The sequence below is a fragment of the Oryctolagus cuniculus genome, chromosome 1 (genome assembly GCF_964237555.1).
Source record: "Oryctolagus cuniculus chromosome 1, mOryCun1.1, whole genome shotgun sequence".
Lineage (NCBI taxonomy): Eukaryota > Metazoa > Chordata > Mammalia > Lagomorpha > Leporidae > Oryctolagus > Oryctolagus cuniculus.
In genome coordinates, this window is record NC_091432.1 from 54,345,579 (window position 1) to 54,362,295 (window position 16,717).

The 16,717-nt window shown below is 41.0% G+C and overlaps 1 protein-coding gene across 8 annotated transcripts in view; it reads right to left on the reverse strand.

Annotated features, from left to right (window-relative positions):
* The window catches only part of USP47 (ubiquitin specific peptidase 47), a 115,431-nt gene that overhangs the window by 80,523 nt on the left and 18,191 nt on the right, over positions 1–16,717 (reverse strand). For 4 of the 8 annotated variants that reach the window (XM_051824800.2, XM_008266235.4, XM_070073259.1 and 1 more), the window contains exon 2: positions 977–1,036. The exons of 3 other annotated variants lie outside the window; for them this stretch is intronic. In XM_051824800.2, the coding sequence (XP_051680760.1) occupies positions 977–1,036 (60 nt within the window). Of the gene's footprint in view, positions 1–976; positions 1,075–16,717 lie in introns of all 8 variants that reach the window. One more of the 8 variants, XM_070073261.1, reaches the window with a different exon arrangement.

Here is a 16,717-nt window from a genome sequence, read left to right on the forward strand (position 1 = left end):
AGGCTAATTTTTAAGGTGAAAATTTTCTGTGACCCATGAATCATGTTATAAATATCCAAATGCCCCTTGGCAGAAAAAAGGTTCCGCACTCTTGACTGGAAAAACCTTGCAGCAAAAAACTTAGAGCTAAAGGAACCTAAAGAAAATGAAGTACTCTATTAACATTAGAATGGATTGCTATGGTCGGCGCCCTGGCTCACTAGGTTAATCCTCCGCCTTGCAGCACCGGCACACAGGATTCTGTCCTGGTTGCCCCTCTTCCAGGCCAGCTCTCTGCTGTGGCCAGGGAGTGCAGTGGAGGATGGCCCAAGTACTTGGGCCCTGCATCCCATGGCAGACCAGGATTAAGTACCTGGCTCCTGCCATCGGATCAGCTTGGCGTGCTGGCCGCGGCGCACCGGCCTCAACGCACTGGCCTCGGCGGCCATTGGAGGGTGAACCAATGGCAAAGGAAGACCTTTCTCTCTGTCTCTCTCTCTCTCACTGTCCACTCTGCCTGTCAAAAAAAAAAAAAAAAAAAAAAAAAAAAAGAATGGAATGCTACATTCCAGGGAATTTTACTGCACACAGGCTCTCAGGAAGATAAGATGCAAGTAATTCTTCAAATACAATTTTGGGGTTTTGATTTTGTAAATTACTGAATGATTTCATTCCCAACACTATTAATAATTGAAAAAACAAATGTATCAGCAAAAACAAAAACCAAACAAAAGGCAACTACCATACCTAAAGTCACAACAAACAGTTCTATGGTTTTTATATCAATACCCTAACCCCATCTCATACACTTGGTAAAAACAAGAACAAGCAAACATAAATTCATTTGAGGTGACTTTTAATAAAATTATTAATACTAGGTAGAAATAAAATAGCCAAGCAAGCATATAAGACATGCCTTGTTATTAAATAAAAATACTAACATGCTGTTACTTGCTCTGCTGACTATCACACTAATGCAATTATATCAGCAGACTACCTGTGAAAATTTCTTCTTCATTTCATCAAAGATATTTTGTCTGCATCTCCAAAACACATCCTATGATATATAAGAACAGAATGAATTGCGAATTATTTCTATAAAACAAAGGGAGAAAGACAGTAAAATGAGAACAATTCATCTAAAAATGTTTTTGCAATAAAATATGTATGAAATTATTAGTATACCCTAGAAATTTTATTCACAAATTAAACTGGCAATTTTTACTTAGGTTTCACATACTTGTGTACCTTTTATGCAATACAGTTTTTAGAAATGCAACTCTAAAATAATCCCTATTGTACTTAACTATTTGATATACGTATTTCCAGAACCTTTGCCATCCTCTGCATATAAATTATAGATTATTTTCAATTAAATAGGATCATTAAGTAATTATCACGTGATTTCTGCTCTCTTAATACAATTCATCATTCTGTTCCAAAACACTTAAAAACAGCAATACTCCATTATATAGACAAACCATACTTTAATTTGCTAGTGGTAAGCATGTTAACACCTTCAAATGTTCACTACAGCATTGCTTGCTTGTGCAATTTTCTTAAGATAATTTACAAAGATTGTTAGACCAAAGGTTATGTTCTAATTTTCAGATTTCTGACAGGTGGTGCTAGTCAACTTGTCAAAACTGTTGTAGGTGCCTAGAATACAGCTTCGAGCAAAGTTCTTATTCTCAAGGAAGTGACATTATAGAGAGGGAACTAAACCTAAACAAATCAGGCATCTACCATCCTCAGGGTCTTTGCATTTCTTTCAGTGTACTTGAATGCATTTCTCCCAGATATCCTTACCTTCTATGTTCAAATATCACTGTGATGGCTTTAAAACATATCCACAGATTCTCTGATATGCCCCCAGCAGAAGTACAAGGCTAACTAACTGCAGTCTCCTTTAATATGGGCCAGCCTTGGTGTATCCCTGTGCTATACAACATGACTTCCAAGGCTGGGTGAGACAGGGCAATGGAGCTCCTGGCTTCCTCTCAGATGACTTGCCCTTGGACCTTAGCCCCCAGGCTGTGCGGAAGCCAAACAGCCAAATGGAGAGGCCATATGTAGATGTTCTAGATTCAGCCGAAATGAGATCCCAACTGACAAAAGCATCAACCTCCATTATAACCGAGTAAGAAAAGCTTCAGATGGTTCCTACCCCAGCCTTTCAGCAGCCCTAGCTGATTCTCAGCCTAGCAGAAACAAGCTATCCCAGTACAGCCTTGTCCAGATTGTACACAAAAGTCACTAGATTTGGGGGCAGATTGTTACACAGCAAAAGACAACTGGAATAGCCATTTCACACCCAGGGAGGACAGAAGACAGGGAGAGGTGGTGAATGCCTGATCCACAGGCTACATAAGGCCAGCAAAATTCTTTTGTTCTGGCCCTGCTAAGGCAACAGTGGTTGGGACAGAAATTCAACAAACCTATAGAAGGCTAATATTTAAGTTGATAATTTTGTATGACCTGTGAATAATGTTATAAATATCTAAACTGGAATAGTCAATTTCATGTCTTTCTCTCAACATCTTATTTAAAATTACAATCCTCTTGGTACTCTTCATCTCTCTTCCTTGCGCTTCCTTTGTATTTACAGCCACCTATCTGCTGTTTATGGTCTCCAAAAAACTTTTATTCTGAGCCAACAGAATTTATTCTGCCTACCTTAAACAACTAAAAAATTAGATGAAACAGATATTCAGACACTGAGCTACAGACAACACAGAACAATGATGCCTGTGAAAGCCAAAACAAAGTGAGCTGAGCCACCTTACAGGCTGTAATTCAGGGAGGGTGAATACAGGTAAGGTGTACTGATGGGAGAAGACAGCAGCATGAACACATGCTTCATCTACAGAGCTGCTCCCCTGAAGGAGTCAGCTGAGGGAATACCCACCACCAGAGTGTGTGAGGAAACTACCTGAGGAAAGAGAGAAAAAAAACACAAAAAAGAACCCTTGGGGTTCAGTTAGATTCCCAGCAGTCAGTGTGCATGCGTGGGGCGGGGCAGATCTCATCATACACAGGCATCAGGTAAGAGAACTCAAAAGTACACTGTCTCAGTAGTGGGACCAAATTAAGCCTAATCTAAAAACTGCATGGTCCCACCTTACAAATCTTTAAAAAACTTCAAAAGGTAGCAGCTTACAAATAAGTTAATTGCATGTAAGAACAAAGATCAAATTCATGTCAAAAAAGGCATGAAAAGAAATATTAAACTATGATACATGATGAGGAGAAAAATCAAGCAATGAACCCTAATGCAGAACTGATACAAAAGATCAAGTAGAATACAGACATATTAAAAAGCTTATAAATATAGTCTATATTTCAAGAAGGTAGAAGAGAATATGTTGTGGTAAAACTTGGAAAATATAAAAATATTAAATTCAAATTTCTAGAGATTAAAAGTGTAATATCTCAAGTAAAACACAGAATGGATGGGATTAATGCTTAAACACCACTGAAGAAAAGATTAATGAACTTGAAGACATAGCACTAGAAAATTGAAACAAAGGGAAGAAAAAACTGGGGGATGGAGGGGACACAGACAAAAAGCAGGAAAACTTTCTTACCAGAAATCATGGGGACTAGAAGGTGACAGAGTATTTTTCAGGTACACACAAAAAATAACTCTTAACCCAGGACCCAATAACCAGGAAAAACGTCCTTCAGGAATGACCCAGAAACTGCTTTAGTAATTGAGCAAAATTTAAGACATTCTCAGCTGAAAGAAACCTAAAAGAATTTTTCTCCAGAACACCCTAAAGAAATGACTAAAGGAAGTTCTTTAAACAAAACAGAAATGATCAAAGGAACCTTAGACTATCAAGAAGAACATAGCAAGCAAAAATATGACTAAATACAATATACTTTCCTTCTCCTGAGTTTTTGTTAAATCTTTCACAGTTGAATTAAAACTTAAAACACTATCTGATGTGGTTATAAATGTATACAGAAAAAATATTTAACACAATTATATCATAAAAAGAGGGTATAGGGACATAAAAGTTACAATGGCAACTAAATTTCAACAGGAGTTTTGGAGCTAAGGAACATCCAATACATAGAGACCTTTAACATAAATCCTATCAAAATCCCAGCAAGAGTTTTTTGAAGACATAGACAAGATTATTCTAAAATTTATATGGAAAAGCAAAGAAACTAGAATATATGGAAGAATTTTGAAGAAGAAAGTGGGAGCACTCAATCTACCCTAATTCAGGCTTATTATATAGCTACAGTAATCCAGATTGTGTAGTATTGGCAGACAAAAACACAGAACAAAGTCACAAAAGAAAAATACACAAATATGTATAACTGATTTCTGACTAAGTATAAAAGCAACTCACTGGAGAAAAAAAGTCTTTTCAACAAATGGTACTGGAGCACTGAGATAACCAAAAGCAAATAAATAATCTGCAATCTAAGTACCTCACCTCACAGAAAATTTTACTAAATGTGAATCAAGAATATCAATGGAAAACAAAATTATAAAAATCTTAGAAAAAACCTCAGGAAAAAAATCTCAGAGCTAAGGCTAGTAGAATTCTCAAAATTGACATCAAAATCATGATCCTCAAAGGAAAAACTGATAATCTGGACTTCAGTAACATTAAAAATATCTAGTTTGTAAAGATTCTGTTAAGGAGTAAAAGACAAGTTGTGGATTGGGAAAAAATATTCAGCCCACAGCCTCAATAAAGAATTTTATCTAGAATATATAAAGAACCCATGAAAACCTAATTTTTTAAAAAGGCACACAATGTAATTAGCACATAAACAAAAATCATGAAGTGAATTTTCAGTGAAAGAAAAAAATGGCAAATAAGCACCCAAAAAGAGGTATAGAATCACAAACTGTTAGAGAAATGAAAATTAACACCACAGTGAGATGTGACCACATCAGAATTTCTAAAATAAAAAATGACTTCACCAAATGCTGGCAAGGATGCAGAGACACTTCTCTTTAAGGGCTGTATCAGTCTGAAGTATGGTTGCTGTTGTTTCTCAATTTTTAAAATGTATTTATATGGGAGGTAAGCAGACAGACAGCTTCCACGTGCTGTTTTTCCCAACTGTCCACAAGGGCTCGTCCAATGATGCAAGACAGAAATTAGGAATTCAATCTAGGTCTCTCAAGTGGCTGGCAGTAACTCACTTTTTTTTTTAATTATACAGGTAGAGTTAGTGAGAGAGAGAGAAAGGTCTTCTGTTGGTTCACCCCCCAAGTGGTCACTACGGCTGGCGCGCTGTGCCGATCCGAAGCCAGAAGCCAGGTGCTTCCTCCTGGTCTCCCATGCGGGTGCAGGACCCAAGCACTTGGGCCATCCTCCACTGCCTTCCTGGGCCACAGCAGAGAGCTGGACTGGAAGACGAGCAGCCGGGACTAGAACCCGCAGGCAGAGGATTAACCAAGTGAGCCATGGCGCTGGCCCCAGTAACTCATTTAACTTGAGCTATCACCACTGCCTCCCAGCATGCAGTAGCAGGAAACTAGAGTCAGGAGCCAGAGCCAGGAATCCAAACCAGGAAGTCTAATGTCGAACACCTGTGTCTTAAACCTTTAAACCTGCTAGTTTAAACACCTGCCTCTGAAGTGTGGTTTTTAATGTCTTTTTTGCCTATTAATAGTTTTATTGATTTCACTTACACAAAGCTCAAAAACATTTTTTAAAAAATAACATTTTATCTACTGATATAGCAAGTAGTAGAAATAAGATAAGATGGACACAAATTTAGAATAATGGCAAAAATGGGGATATAGCTGAGTCAATCTTAATTCATTAACAACAATGTATATATCACATACATTTATGAGCAGTGAATTGGCAAATATGAAAAACACAAAATATCCTGATTTTAGAAAAGCAGGTCTGATAAAAATCACCAGTAACAATGATAAGCATAGAACAACACAATTGTGTCCACAGAATTTTAACTTTTGATTGAAATCACAACTGAAAAATTAGGGTAAGAGAATTTATTGATCCTTGGCCTTATTTAGTCAACATTTTAAGTAGTTACATGGAGTCATGAAAAAGAATTATAAAATTTAATGGGCAATCTAAGGAACAGTTAATACAATAAACTATCAATTTCAAACCTATCTCAATAGACAAGGCCAAGCAGTATTAAAAATAACAGGTACAAAATCTATTATTTTGTTAAAAAAACAGACTGGAAATGATAATCCATCCAATTCTACCCTTAAAAGTGTACCTGTGGTGCAGAGGATTACGCTGTCACTTGCATCACAGGCATCCCATGTAGGCACTGCTTTGAGTCCTGGCTGCTTCACTTCCCACCCAGTTCTGTGCTAATGTGCCTGGGACAGCAGTGGAGGGTGGCCCAAATATTTGGGCCCCTGCACCCACATGGGAGACCCAGATGAGGCTCCTGGCTTTGGCCTGGCCCAGTCCTGGCTGTTGTGGTCCTTTGGGGAGTAAACCAGCAAATGGAAGGTATCTATTTCTGTCTCTTTCTCTGTCTCTCTCTTACTCTGCCTTTCAAAGAAATAAATCTTTAAAAAAAAAAAAGTATCCAAAGGGTATGATGTTGTGACACAGTGGGCTAAGCCATTGCCTGCAATGTTTGCATCCCATATGAGCACCAGTTTGAGTCCCAGTTGATCCACTTTCCATCCAGCTCCCTGGTAATGTGCCTGGGAAAGCAGCCAAAGACAGCCCAAGTTCTTGGGTCCCTGCCACCCACACAGGAGATGTGGATGGAGATCCCAGCTCCTGGCTTTGGCCTGTCTCAACCCTGGCCATTGCAGTCATTTGGGGAGCATACCAGTGGATACAAGATCAATCTCTCTTTCTCTGTAACTTTGCCTTTCAATAAATAAATCTTCAAAAAATTTAACCAAACAGACAGTCAATTTAATGTGAAAATACGGTGTTGGCCAGCACTGCAGCTCACTTGGCTAATCCTCTGCCTAGTCCCAGTTAGGGCGCTAGGTTCTGTCCCGGTTGCTCCTCTTCCAGTCCAGCTCCCTGCTGTGGCCCAGGAAGGCAATGGAGGATGGTCCAAGTGGTTGAGCCCTGCACTGGCATGGGAGACCAGAGGAAGCACCTGGCTCCTGGCTTTGGATCGGTGCATTGCGCAGGCAGTGGCGGCTGTTGGGGGGTGAACCAACGGAAGGAAGACCTTTCTCTCTCTCTTTCTCTCTCTCTCTCTTCCTAACTCTGCCTGTCAAAAAAAAAAAAAAAAAAATTAGGAAAATACGATGTTAAAAAGATATTCAGCAGGGGGCTGATGCTGTGGCGTAACAGGTAAAAGCTACCACCTGCAGTGCCGGTTTGAGTCCCGGCTGCTCCACTTCCGATCCAGCTCTCTGCTATGGCCTGGGAAAGCAGCAGAAGATGGCCTAAGTCCTTGGGCTTTGGCACTCACATGGGAGATCTGAAGGAAGCTCCAGGCTCCTGGCTTTGGATTGGCACTGTTCCAGCCACTGTGGCCAGCTGGGGAGTGAACCAGCGGATGAAGACCTCTCTCTCTGCCTCTCTGTAACTCTACCTTTCAAATAAATAAATCTTAAAAAAATATATATTCGGGGCCTGGCGCCGTGGCTCATTTGGTTAATCCTCTGCCTGTGGCGCCAGCATCCCATATGGGCGTCAGGTTCTAGTCCTGGCTGCTCCTCTTCCAGTCCAGCTCTCTGCTGTGGCCCGGGAGGGCAGTGGAGGATGGCCCAAGTGCTTGGGCCCTGCACCCGCATGGGAGACCGGGAAAAAGCACCTGGCTCCTGGCTTCAGATTGGCGCAGCGCCGGCCATAGCGGCCATTTGCGGGGTGAACCAACGGAAGGAAGACCTTTCTCTCTGTCTCTCTCGCTGTCTGTAACTCTACCTGTCAAATAAATAAATAAATAAAATCTTTAAATATATATAGATTCAGCAGAACATTATATGTAATAAGAACATAGCAGAAACTGTCTAATTTCCAAAAATAGAGAATAATTCTGATACAAAATTTTATAAATACATTCAGATAGTCTTTAAAAATAACGCTGTGCTTTCTGCCCGTAGAAACCGCCAAGGAAGCATCGTTACAATCTCTCTTCTCACAGCTGTCAAGTCGAAGTCAGAGTCTCCTAAAGAGCCTGAACAGCTGAGGACGCTCCTCACTGGGAGGGCTGAGCTTTGAAACCACCAAGGAGAGTCTCAAGAGCCATTCTGGGCAGCAGGGAACGCTCATGGGCTGTGTCACTAATGAGAGACACAGACACCAAGTGCTCCAGGGGCTTTGGGTTTGTCACCTATGCCACCATGGAGGTGGTGGATGCAGCCATGAAGGCAAGGCCACACAAGGTGGATGGTAGAGTTGTAGAATCTCAAGAGAAGATTCTCAAAGACTAGGTACCCATCTAACTGTGAAAAAGATCTCTGTTGGTGGCCTTAAAGAAGACACTGAAGAGCATTATCTCAAAGATGATTTTGAACAGTATGGGAAAATCAAAGTGATTGACAGTGACTGATGGAGGCAGTGGCAAGAAGAGGGGCGTTGCTTTTGTGACCTTTCACGACCATGACTCTGTGGGTAAGATCATCATTCAGAAATACCATACTGTGAATGGTCACAACTGTGAAGTAAGGAAGACCCTGCTGAGGCAGGAGATGGCCAGTGCTTCATCCACGCCAAGAGGTCTAAGTTGTCGCTCCCCCTCTTCGTGGAGGAACGACACTAAACGCTGCCTAGGCTTCATATCCGAGTCACGGCACCATTATGTCGCTCCCCCTCTTCGTGGAGGAACGACACAGGACCCTGCGCTGTTCTTTCGTCTGCTCGGCCCTCCCCGGGTTTGCTGCTGGTTCTTCCCGGGTTGGCTACTATCCCTTCCACCTCCGTGGAAGGGCAGTTCCCCCTGGCCACATTCCCCACTTCCGCAGGGGAGCGGCACACCGCCGGCCGGCTCGTCTCGGGGGCTGCACAGGTGTTCCTTCAGCTAGATGTTCCCCTTAGATGTTCCTGGTGCATGCCGTCTCTCTCCTCCTTTATAGTCCTCCTCCGCCAATCCTAACTCGGCTGCCCACACGCCGAGTACGCTGCTCTCCTCCAATCAGGAGCAAGTCCTACAGTTTATTAGCTGAACTGGAGGCAGCTGTGCGGAAGCTGTTTACTTCTCTCCCAACGCCATATTGTGGGAGAGCAGATGCATAGAATAAGTCTTAATTCCAGTAACTCAGTCTAGTCCGGTTTGCTCCCCACATAAGTGGTTCTGGAAACGTTGGTGGTGGTACTGGAGGTGGTTTTGGTGGCAATAAGAACTCTGGCCATGGAAGAAACTTAAGTGGTCATGGTGGCTTTGGTGGCCGTCGAGGTGGTGGTAGTTACAGTGGCAGTAGGGATGGTTTACATGGATTTGGTAATGGTAGAAGCAATTTTGGAGGCAGTGGAAGCTACAATGATTTTGGCAATCATCACACCAATCAATCCTCTAATGTGTGACCCTTGAATGGAGGAAACTTTGGAGGCAAAATCTCTAGTACCAATGGTGGTGGTGGCCAATATTTGCCAAACCATGAAATCAAGATGGCTATGGTGGTTCTAGCAGCAACAGCCGTGGCTATGGTAGTGGTAGGAAACAAAGCTTATAAGGAGACTCTGGAGAGCCAGAGAAGTGACAGGGGAGCTACAAGTTACAACACATTTGTGAACTCAAACAGTGGTGGCTGGGCTTAACTGCTATAAAGAAGACATGTTTTAGACAATACTCACGTGTATGGGCAAAAACACTCAAAGATTGTATCTGTGACTAATCGTATAACAGATTATTTTAACTTCTACTCTGTGGAAAGTGTAGCATTTCAAAAAAGGGTTTTAATGTAGTTTCTTTTTTTATACCCATGCTGTAGATTGCTAAATGTACATAAGTCTGATCATGATGCTGAATAAATGTGTCTTTCTTTATGTGCTGTGTAGTTAGTTTATTCTGAAGCTATCTTGGCAAACTTACCCAAAAGTATACAATCAGAATTCATCAGGTGATGCCAGGAATTTATTTACAAATTGTTTGGGTGGAGAAGCCACTCTCCTCAGGTACTGACAGTTACTGTTGTGATGGTTCTGAAGTTCACCATTAAAACAGCCACCCAAGCAACATCACAGGATTATTTGGTTGTAAAAATGACTGTTGATACATCCTTTGCAATATATCTAAATTGAATAATGGTACTAGATAAAACTACTGATGGGAAGAACCACCATCATGTGTAATCAAAATGATATCATTATCTTAGAAAACAAAAACAAAAACAAAAAAACCCACAATGATATTAGGACATGTTCTGACAAGGGAAAACGTTCAATATATAGTGCTAAGAAATAATGCTAGCTCAAGGCTGGCACTGTGGCATAGTGGGCTGGGCCTCTGCCTTGGCACTAGCATCCCATAAGGGCACCAGTTTGTGTCCCAGCTGCTCCATTTTTGAGCCAGCTCTCTGCTATGAAGGGCAGTGAAGAGGGCCCAAGTTCCTGGGTCCCTGCATCCACATGAGTGACCCGGAGGAGGCTCCTAGCTTTAGATCAGCCCAGCTCCAGCTGTTGTGGCCATTTGGGAAGTGAACCAGCAGGTGGAAGACCTTTCTCTCTGTCTCTCCCTCTCTGTGTGTGTAACTCTACCTCCAAAATAAATAAATAAATAAATAAATCTTTAAAAAGAAAGAATACTAGCTTTAAAACATGTCTACAATAGCATTTTAAATTTTTTATTTTTTTTATTTTTTATTTTTTGACAGGCAGAGTGGACAGTGAGAGAAACAGAGAGAAAGGTCTTCCTTTGCCATTGGTTCACCCTCCAATGGCCGCCGCGGCTGGGACGCTGCGCCTGGCGCCCTGCACTGATCCGATGGCAGGAGCCAGGTACTTATCCTGGTCTCCCATGGGGTGCAGGGCCCAAGGACTTGGGCCATCCTCCACTGCCTTCCCGGGTCACAGCAGAGAGCTGGCCTGGAAGAGGGGCAACCGGGACAGAATCCGGTGCCCCGATCGGGACTAGAACCCGGTGTGCCGGCGCCGCAAGGCGGAGGATTAGCCTAGTGAGCTGCGGCGCCGGCCTACAATAGCATTTTTAAAAAGTCTATATGGAGGGCTGGCGCTGCGGCTCACTTGACTAATCCTCCGCCTGCGGTGCCGGCACCCAGGTTCTAGTCCCGGTCGGGGCGCCGGATTCTGTCCCGGTTGCTCCTCTTCCAATCCAGCTCTCTGCTGTGGCCCGGGAGTGCAGTGGAGGATGGCCCATGTGCTTCGGCCCTGCACCTGCATGAGAGACCAGGAGGAAGCACCTGGCTCCTGGCTTTGGATTGGCACAGTGCGCTCCTGGCTTTGGACTGCACATTGGACCGCAATGCACCGGCTGTAGCGGCCACTTGGGGGGTGAACCAATGGAAAAAGGAAGACCTTTCTCTCTGTCTCTCTCTCTCACTGTCCACTCTGCCTGTCAAAAAAATAAGATAAAAAAAAAAGGTCTATATGGAGATGAGGGAGAAAAACGTACAGAAAAAAAGAATTACATGAAAATATTCACAGTAGTGTCTGACGAATGGAACAAAATTAGAAGTGATCTTTTTTTTTACCCACTAATTAATGCTTTCCTGAGATGTCCAACTGTTTGGTACTGCATATTTGTTCCTACAATTTCAATATTGTGATACAATGTGTATCACAAGAAAGAACTTAGCAAAATTAACATATATTAAGTAAAATTTTTAAAGTATTAGCGCAACTTCTATCCTCTGACTCAAAATAAAACAACTGCACAGTGAGAAAATAAAATAAATTTGCCTTGGGGGGACTGGCTGTTGGTGGCCTGCAGCTAAGCTCCTGTGTGGCTATGGTGGGTGTCGGCAGTGGCTGCAAGTAGCCGACCAAGAGGCCAGAAGGCAGAATCTGAATGAATGCATGGAAGGTGTTTGTAAAATGTATGAGGAACATCTGAAAAGAATGAATACCAATAGCCCATCTACCACATATGAGATCAGTCAGTTGTCTGATTTTATCGATGATCTGGCAGACCTCAGCTGCCTTGTTCACCAGGCTGATACCCAGACACTCCAGCCTTATAAGAAAGACCAGATCAAAGAGATCTACGTGCTCCTCCACAGCAGGCCCAATAGGCAGGAAAATAATGGAGTTGGAAGTATTAGGGGGATGGAAGTGGGCTCGGAACACAGGTGTGTACAGCATGCTGTAGTGGGAGTTTTGTATTATAGCAATCCTGTTTCCATTTGTTATACTCTAGCCAGACTGAATGTATTAGATGGAGTGTGAGAATCTTGTTCAATCTGAAGCCCCACTGCCCCTTTTTTCTTCTTCTTCTCCCTTTTTTTTCTTTTACTTAAACATTTTTATGAGGATTTAGACGGAAGTTTTTTGGTCAGTTAATGTTGGTTCCAGAGCTTCAGACTGTTGAGATCTGCTTTATAACAGTCACTGTACTAACCCTTGGAGATGGGGTGGGGGAGTGGCTCAGTTTAGTTACATCCCCAAGGCACACTCTTAGCGGAAAATAAATATTCTTTAGTTATATTTAAAAAAAATTTGCCTAGGAGCAGGACATGACAAAAATATATAGGAAGATCTGCAGGACTACACCATATGCGTCCATACAGAAAGGATGTATCTGCAGAAAACAAAACAAAACCAGCATAATTCAAGACCAGGTAAAATCGACAGACATTAATATATAGGTTACAGGTAATTTGTAGGATATACATAAGAAAATTCACAGAACTTAAAATATCTAAAATAGAGAAGGCATAGGATAATAAACTTCAACTTCTAAGATTGCTTTATTTCAAACAGTATATAATAGTAGAAAGAAAAGTAGAAGACTGTTAAGAGAAAACAGCATTCTCTTAGAAAATGATCAAATAATTATGGTTATTTAACAGCCTTATGGCCACACATAATATTCTACTCTAAAACACTTCCACCCATGTGGAAGACCCAGATGAAAGTCCTGAATCCTGGCTTTTGGCCTGGCCCAGCTCTGGCCATTACGGCCATCTGGAGAGTGAGCCTGCAAATCAAAGATCTCTCTCTCTGTGTCTCTTCCTCTCTCTCTGACTTTCAAATAAATAAATAAATCTTGAGAGACAGAGAACACTAAGAAATCATTTTGTATTGAAAATGAAACAAGATTATATTCTAGAATAGTACAGAAATAAATTTTATGCATATGATTAGAGTATTGCTGATTAACACACTATGCAAAACTCCATAATATAAAATAATTTAGAGCAAACTCAATGTAGTGTGGGTTTTTCCAAAAAAAGCCAGAATAATCATGAGCTCTCTGTCAAGTCTATCAACTCTTGTTAGACCACCACCTATGCTGGAAAGTCAAATTCAATTTGTCATTACTGGCTACAGTAGTAAGTTTTCCAAAAGTATAACTTGCTATAAGTTTTAAATTGTCTACAGATCTGGTACAATAAGAACAGAAAGCATTTACACCATGTTAACAGTAACTTTATTCAAAATAGCCAAAAAAAGATGAAAGCAACCCAAGTGTCCATTATCTAACATATGGATAAACAAAATGTGGTCTCTATATGTACAACAGAATATCATTCAGTCTCAAAAAGGGATGAAATCCTATTGCACAACAGAACATTCATGAACCTTCAGAACATAATGCTAAATGAAAAAAAGTCGATCACAAAAAGATAAATATTGGTACTACATGACTCTACCTATATGAGGTATCTATAGTAGTCAAATTCATAGAGACAGAAAAGTCTCTATGGTTGCCAGGGGCTATGCAGGAGAAGGAATGCAGAATTGGTTACAGAAATGGCTACAGTTTGTTTTACAAGCTGAAAAGTTCTGTGTATGGATGATGGTAGTGGTAATACAACAATTGTGAGGGGCTGGTGCTGTGGTATAATGAGTTAGGCCACCGCCTGCAGTGCTGGCATCCCATATAGGCACCGGTTCGAGTCCCGGCTGCTCCACTTCCAATCCAGCTCTCTGCTATGGCCTGGGAAAGCAGTAGAAAATGGCCCAAGTCCTTGGGCCCCTGCACCCATGTAGGGGACCCAGAAGAAAATCCTGGCTCCTGGCTTCAGATTGGCACAGCTCTGGCTGTTACAGCCAACTGGAAAGTGAACCAGTGGATAAAAGACCTCTCTCTGCTTCTCCTTCTCTCTCTGTGTAACTCTGCCTTTCAAATAAATAAATAAATCTTTAAAAAAAAAGTGAATGTACTAAATACTACTGAATTCTATACTTAAAAATGGTCAAGATAATAAATTTTATATTTTCTATATTTTATCACAGTTACATAGCATTGCCATAAAATTTGCAAAAATAACATGGCTATACACAAACTGGGTTTCCAATGGCTCTGCATTATATTATGGATATGCATATATATACATGTAGAAGCATGCCATTTTAAACTTTACTATGAAGGGATTTGACACAACTTGAGTATACACACACATATTTATATATGTAAACATGTGTGAAGAGAAACAGAAACATGAACTAGTTCAAAGGGCTCATACTGGTCAAATCTGGAATATATATATATAGTTTGCTTGTTATCAACATTTTTATTTGACAGCTGAAACAAATCAAACAGATCACACATCCTCAGCTAAAACCAATCAAGCTTGTCACACATGACACAAAACTGTATTTAAAGCTGGATGAACCCCTGGACATCAGATTAAATTCCTTATTATATTGACAAAGAAAATTCAAAAACCTGAAGTGACTTGCTCAACGCCACATTTGAACACAGGTTTCCTAAGTAACACAGGCTGTCTCATGAGTTTATAATGCTGATGTGTTTGTCACATTAACACTGTAACGGCATTGTTTTTCCTCAAACTTCTAATACTCATCTCACTTCTGCCTTACCTCTTTTAGTAAGAGTTCTAGTGTTGGTCACTTGTAACCCACTAATAATACAGTGTAGGTATCTAAACTTAGAAACTAGACCGATTCTCAGGAGGCAAAATAGTAAGTCCTTTACATTCCTGTTACCTTTATTTTGGATTACAGCTAAGATTTCCTCTGTGAGGGGTAGGCTGTTACTGACAAGCAGTGGCTCAGCTTCTGATAGGACTTGTTTACAGGCTTTAAATGTTCTACCACATTATTACTAAATCAAAGAAGTGTGTTTACATTATCTGTTACCATGCATTTACAAGCATGGAGACTAGAAGTGAGAATATTATATTCTTCCAATACTCTGAACGTGAAATTACACAACTGAGAAAACCACTTAACAACTGTTTATTTTCTACTGGAGTGGTCTCTGGTGCAAAAGCAATGTTCTACAGATTGGAAAACTCTTAAGCTAAAATCCTCAGTTTAAGGTGACTACTTTTCTTTTAGCTATAAAATCCTGTATAAACCACTTAATTTATCTCTGATTCTTAAGTCCTCAAAGTGAATACATCCTATACCTAGCTTCTCTGAATATCCAGAGAAAATTTCTTGAAAATACTCTATAAATTTTAATATAATCCCATACCAAAGTACAGTATTATAGAACTAGCAGTTACTAGCCTTAAAATAGATTTGAAAAACCTTTGCTTATAATAAAATTTATAACATTTAGAATTTAAAAAGATTATCTTGTGGGAACAAGTAAGAGAAATTTCACAGATGAGGAAAATTCGCGAATATATTTTGTTTTCTGACTTTATGGCTTTCTCACAAAACCTACTTGGTGGTGAGGGAACAGCAAACAGCACTGTGGCGAAGTAGGTTAAGCCACCACCTGCAAATACTGACATCTCATAAGGGTGCCAGTTTAAGCCTTGGCTGTTCCAGTTCTGATCCAGTTCCCAGCTAATGCCCCTGGGGAAGCAGTGGAAGATGGTTCAAATGCTTGGGCACATGCACCCACATGGGAGACCTGGATGAATCTCCTGGTTGCTGGCTTCAGCCTGGCCCAGCCTCAGCTACTGTGGCCATTTGGGGAGTGAACCAGCAGACAGGAGATCTTGCTCCCTGTCTCTGTGTCTCTCTGTAACTTTGAATTTCAAATAAATAAAATAAGTCTTTTAAAAATAATAATAATAAAAGGGGGGGGCTGGTACTGTGGCATAGCAGGTAAAGCCATTGCCTGCAGTGCCGGCATCCCATATGGGCACAGGTTTGAGACCAAGCTGCTCTACTTCCAATCCAGCTCTCTGCTAAGGCCTAGGAAAGCAGCAGCAGATGGCCCAAGTCCTTAGGCCCCTGAACCTGTGTGGGAGACCTAGAGGAAACTCCTGGCTCCTGGCCTCAAATCGGCCCAGCTCCAGCTGTTGTGGACATTTGGGGAGCAAACCAATGGATGGAGGACCCCTCTCTCTGCCTCTGCCTTTCTATAACTCTGCCTTTCAAAAGAATAAATAAATCTTTTTTAAAAAATTAAAAATAAAAAACCTGCATTGGGAAAAAATATCTTATGGTGATACATAATTAAAGACAAACTTGGAAACTTACGTAGTCATACTCCCTCACTTCACAGATAAAAGAAACAAACCAAAAGACCAAGAGATCAAGGAATTAAGGCAAAGTCAACCTACTGAATTTTCTGATTCTCAAACCCTTGTTCTTTTCACCAGACCAGGTTCAATGCCAAATTCTTTCTCAAAGAGCCTACCAAAATCATAACCAGTAATCTAATAACCTCTTTTCCCTATGTAAATCATTAGCCCCTTGAGTAGATACTCATTTTACTTCTCTCTCTCCTATCAACTAGCAAAACTTTAACA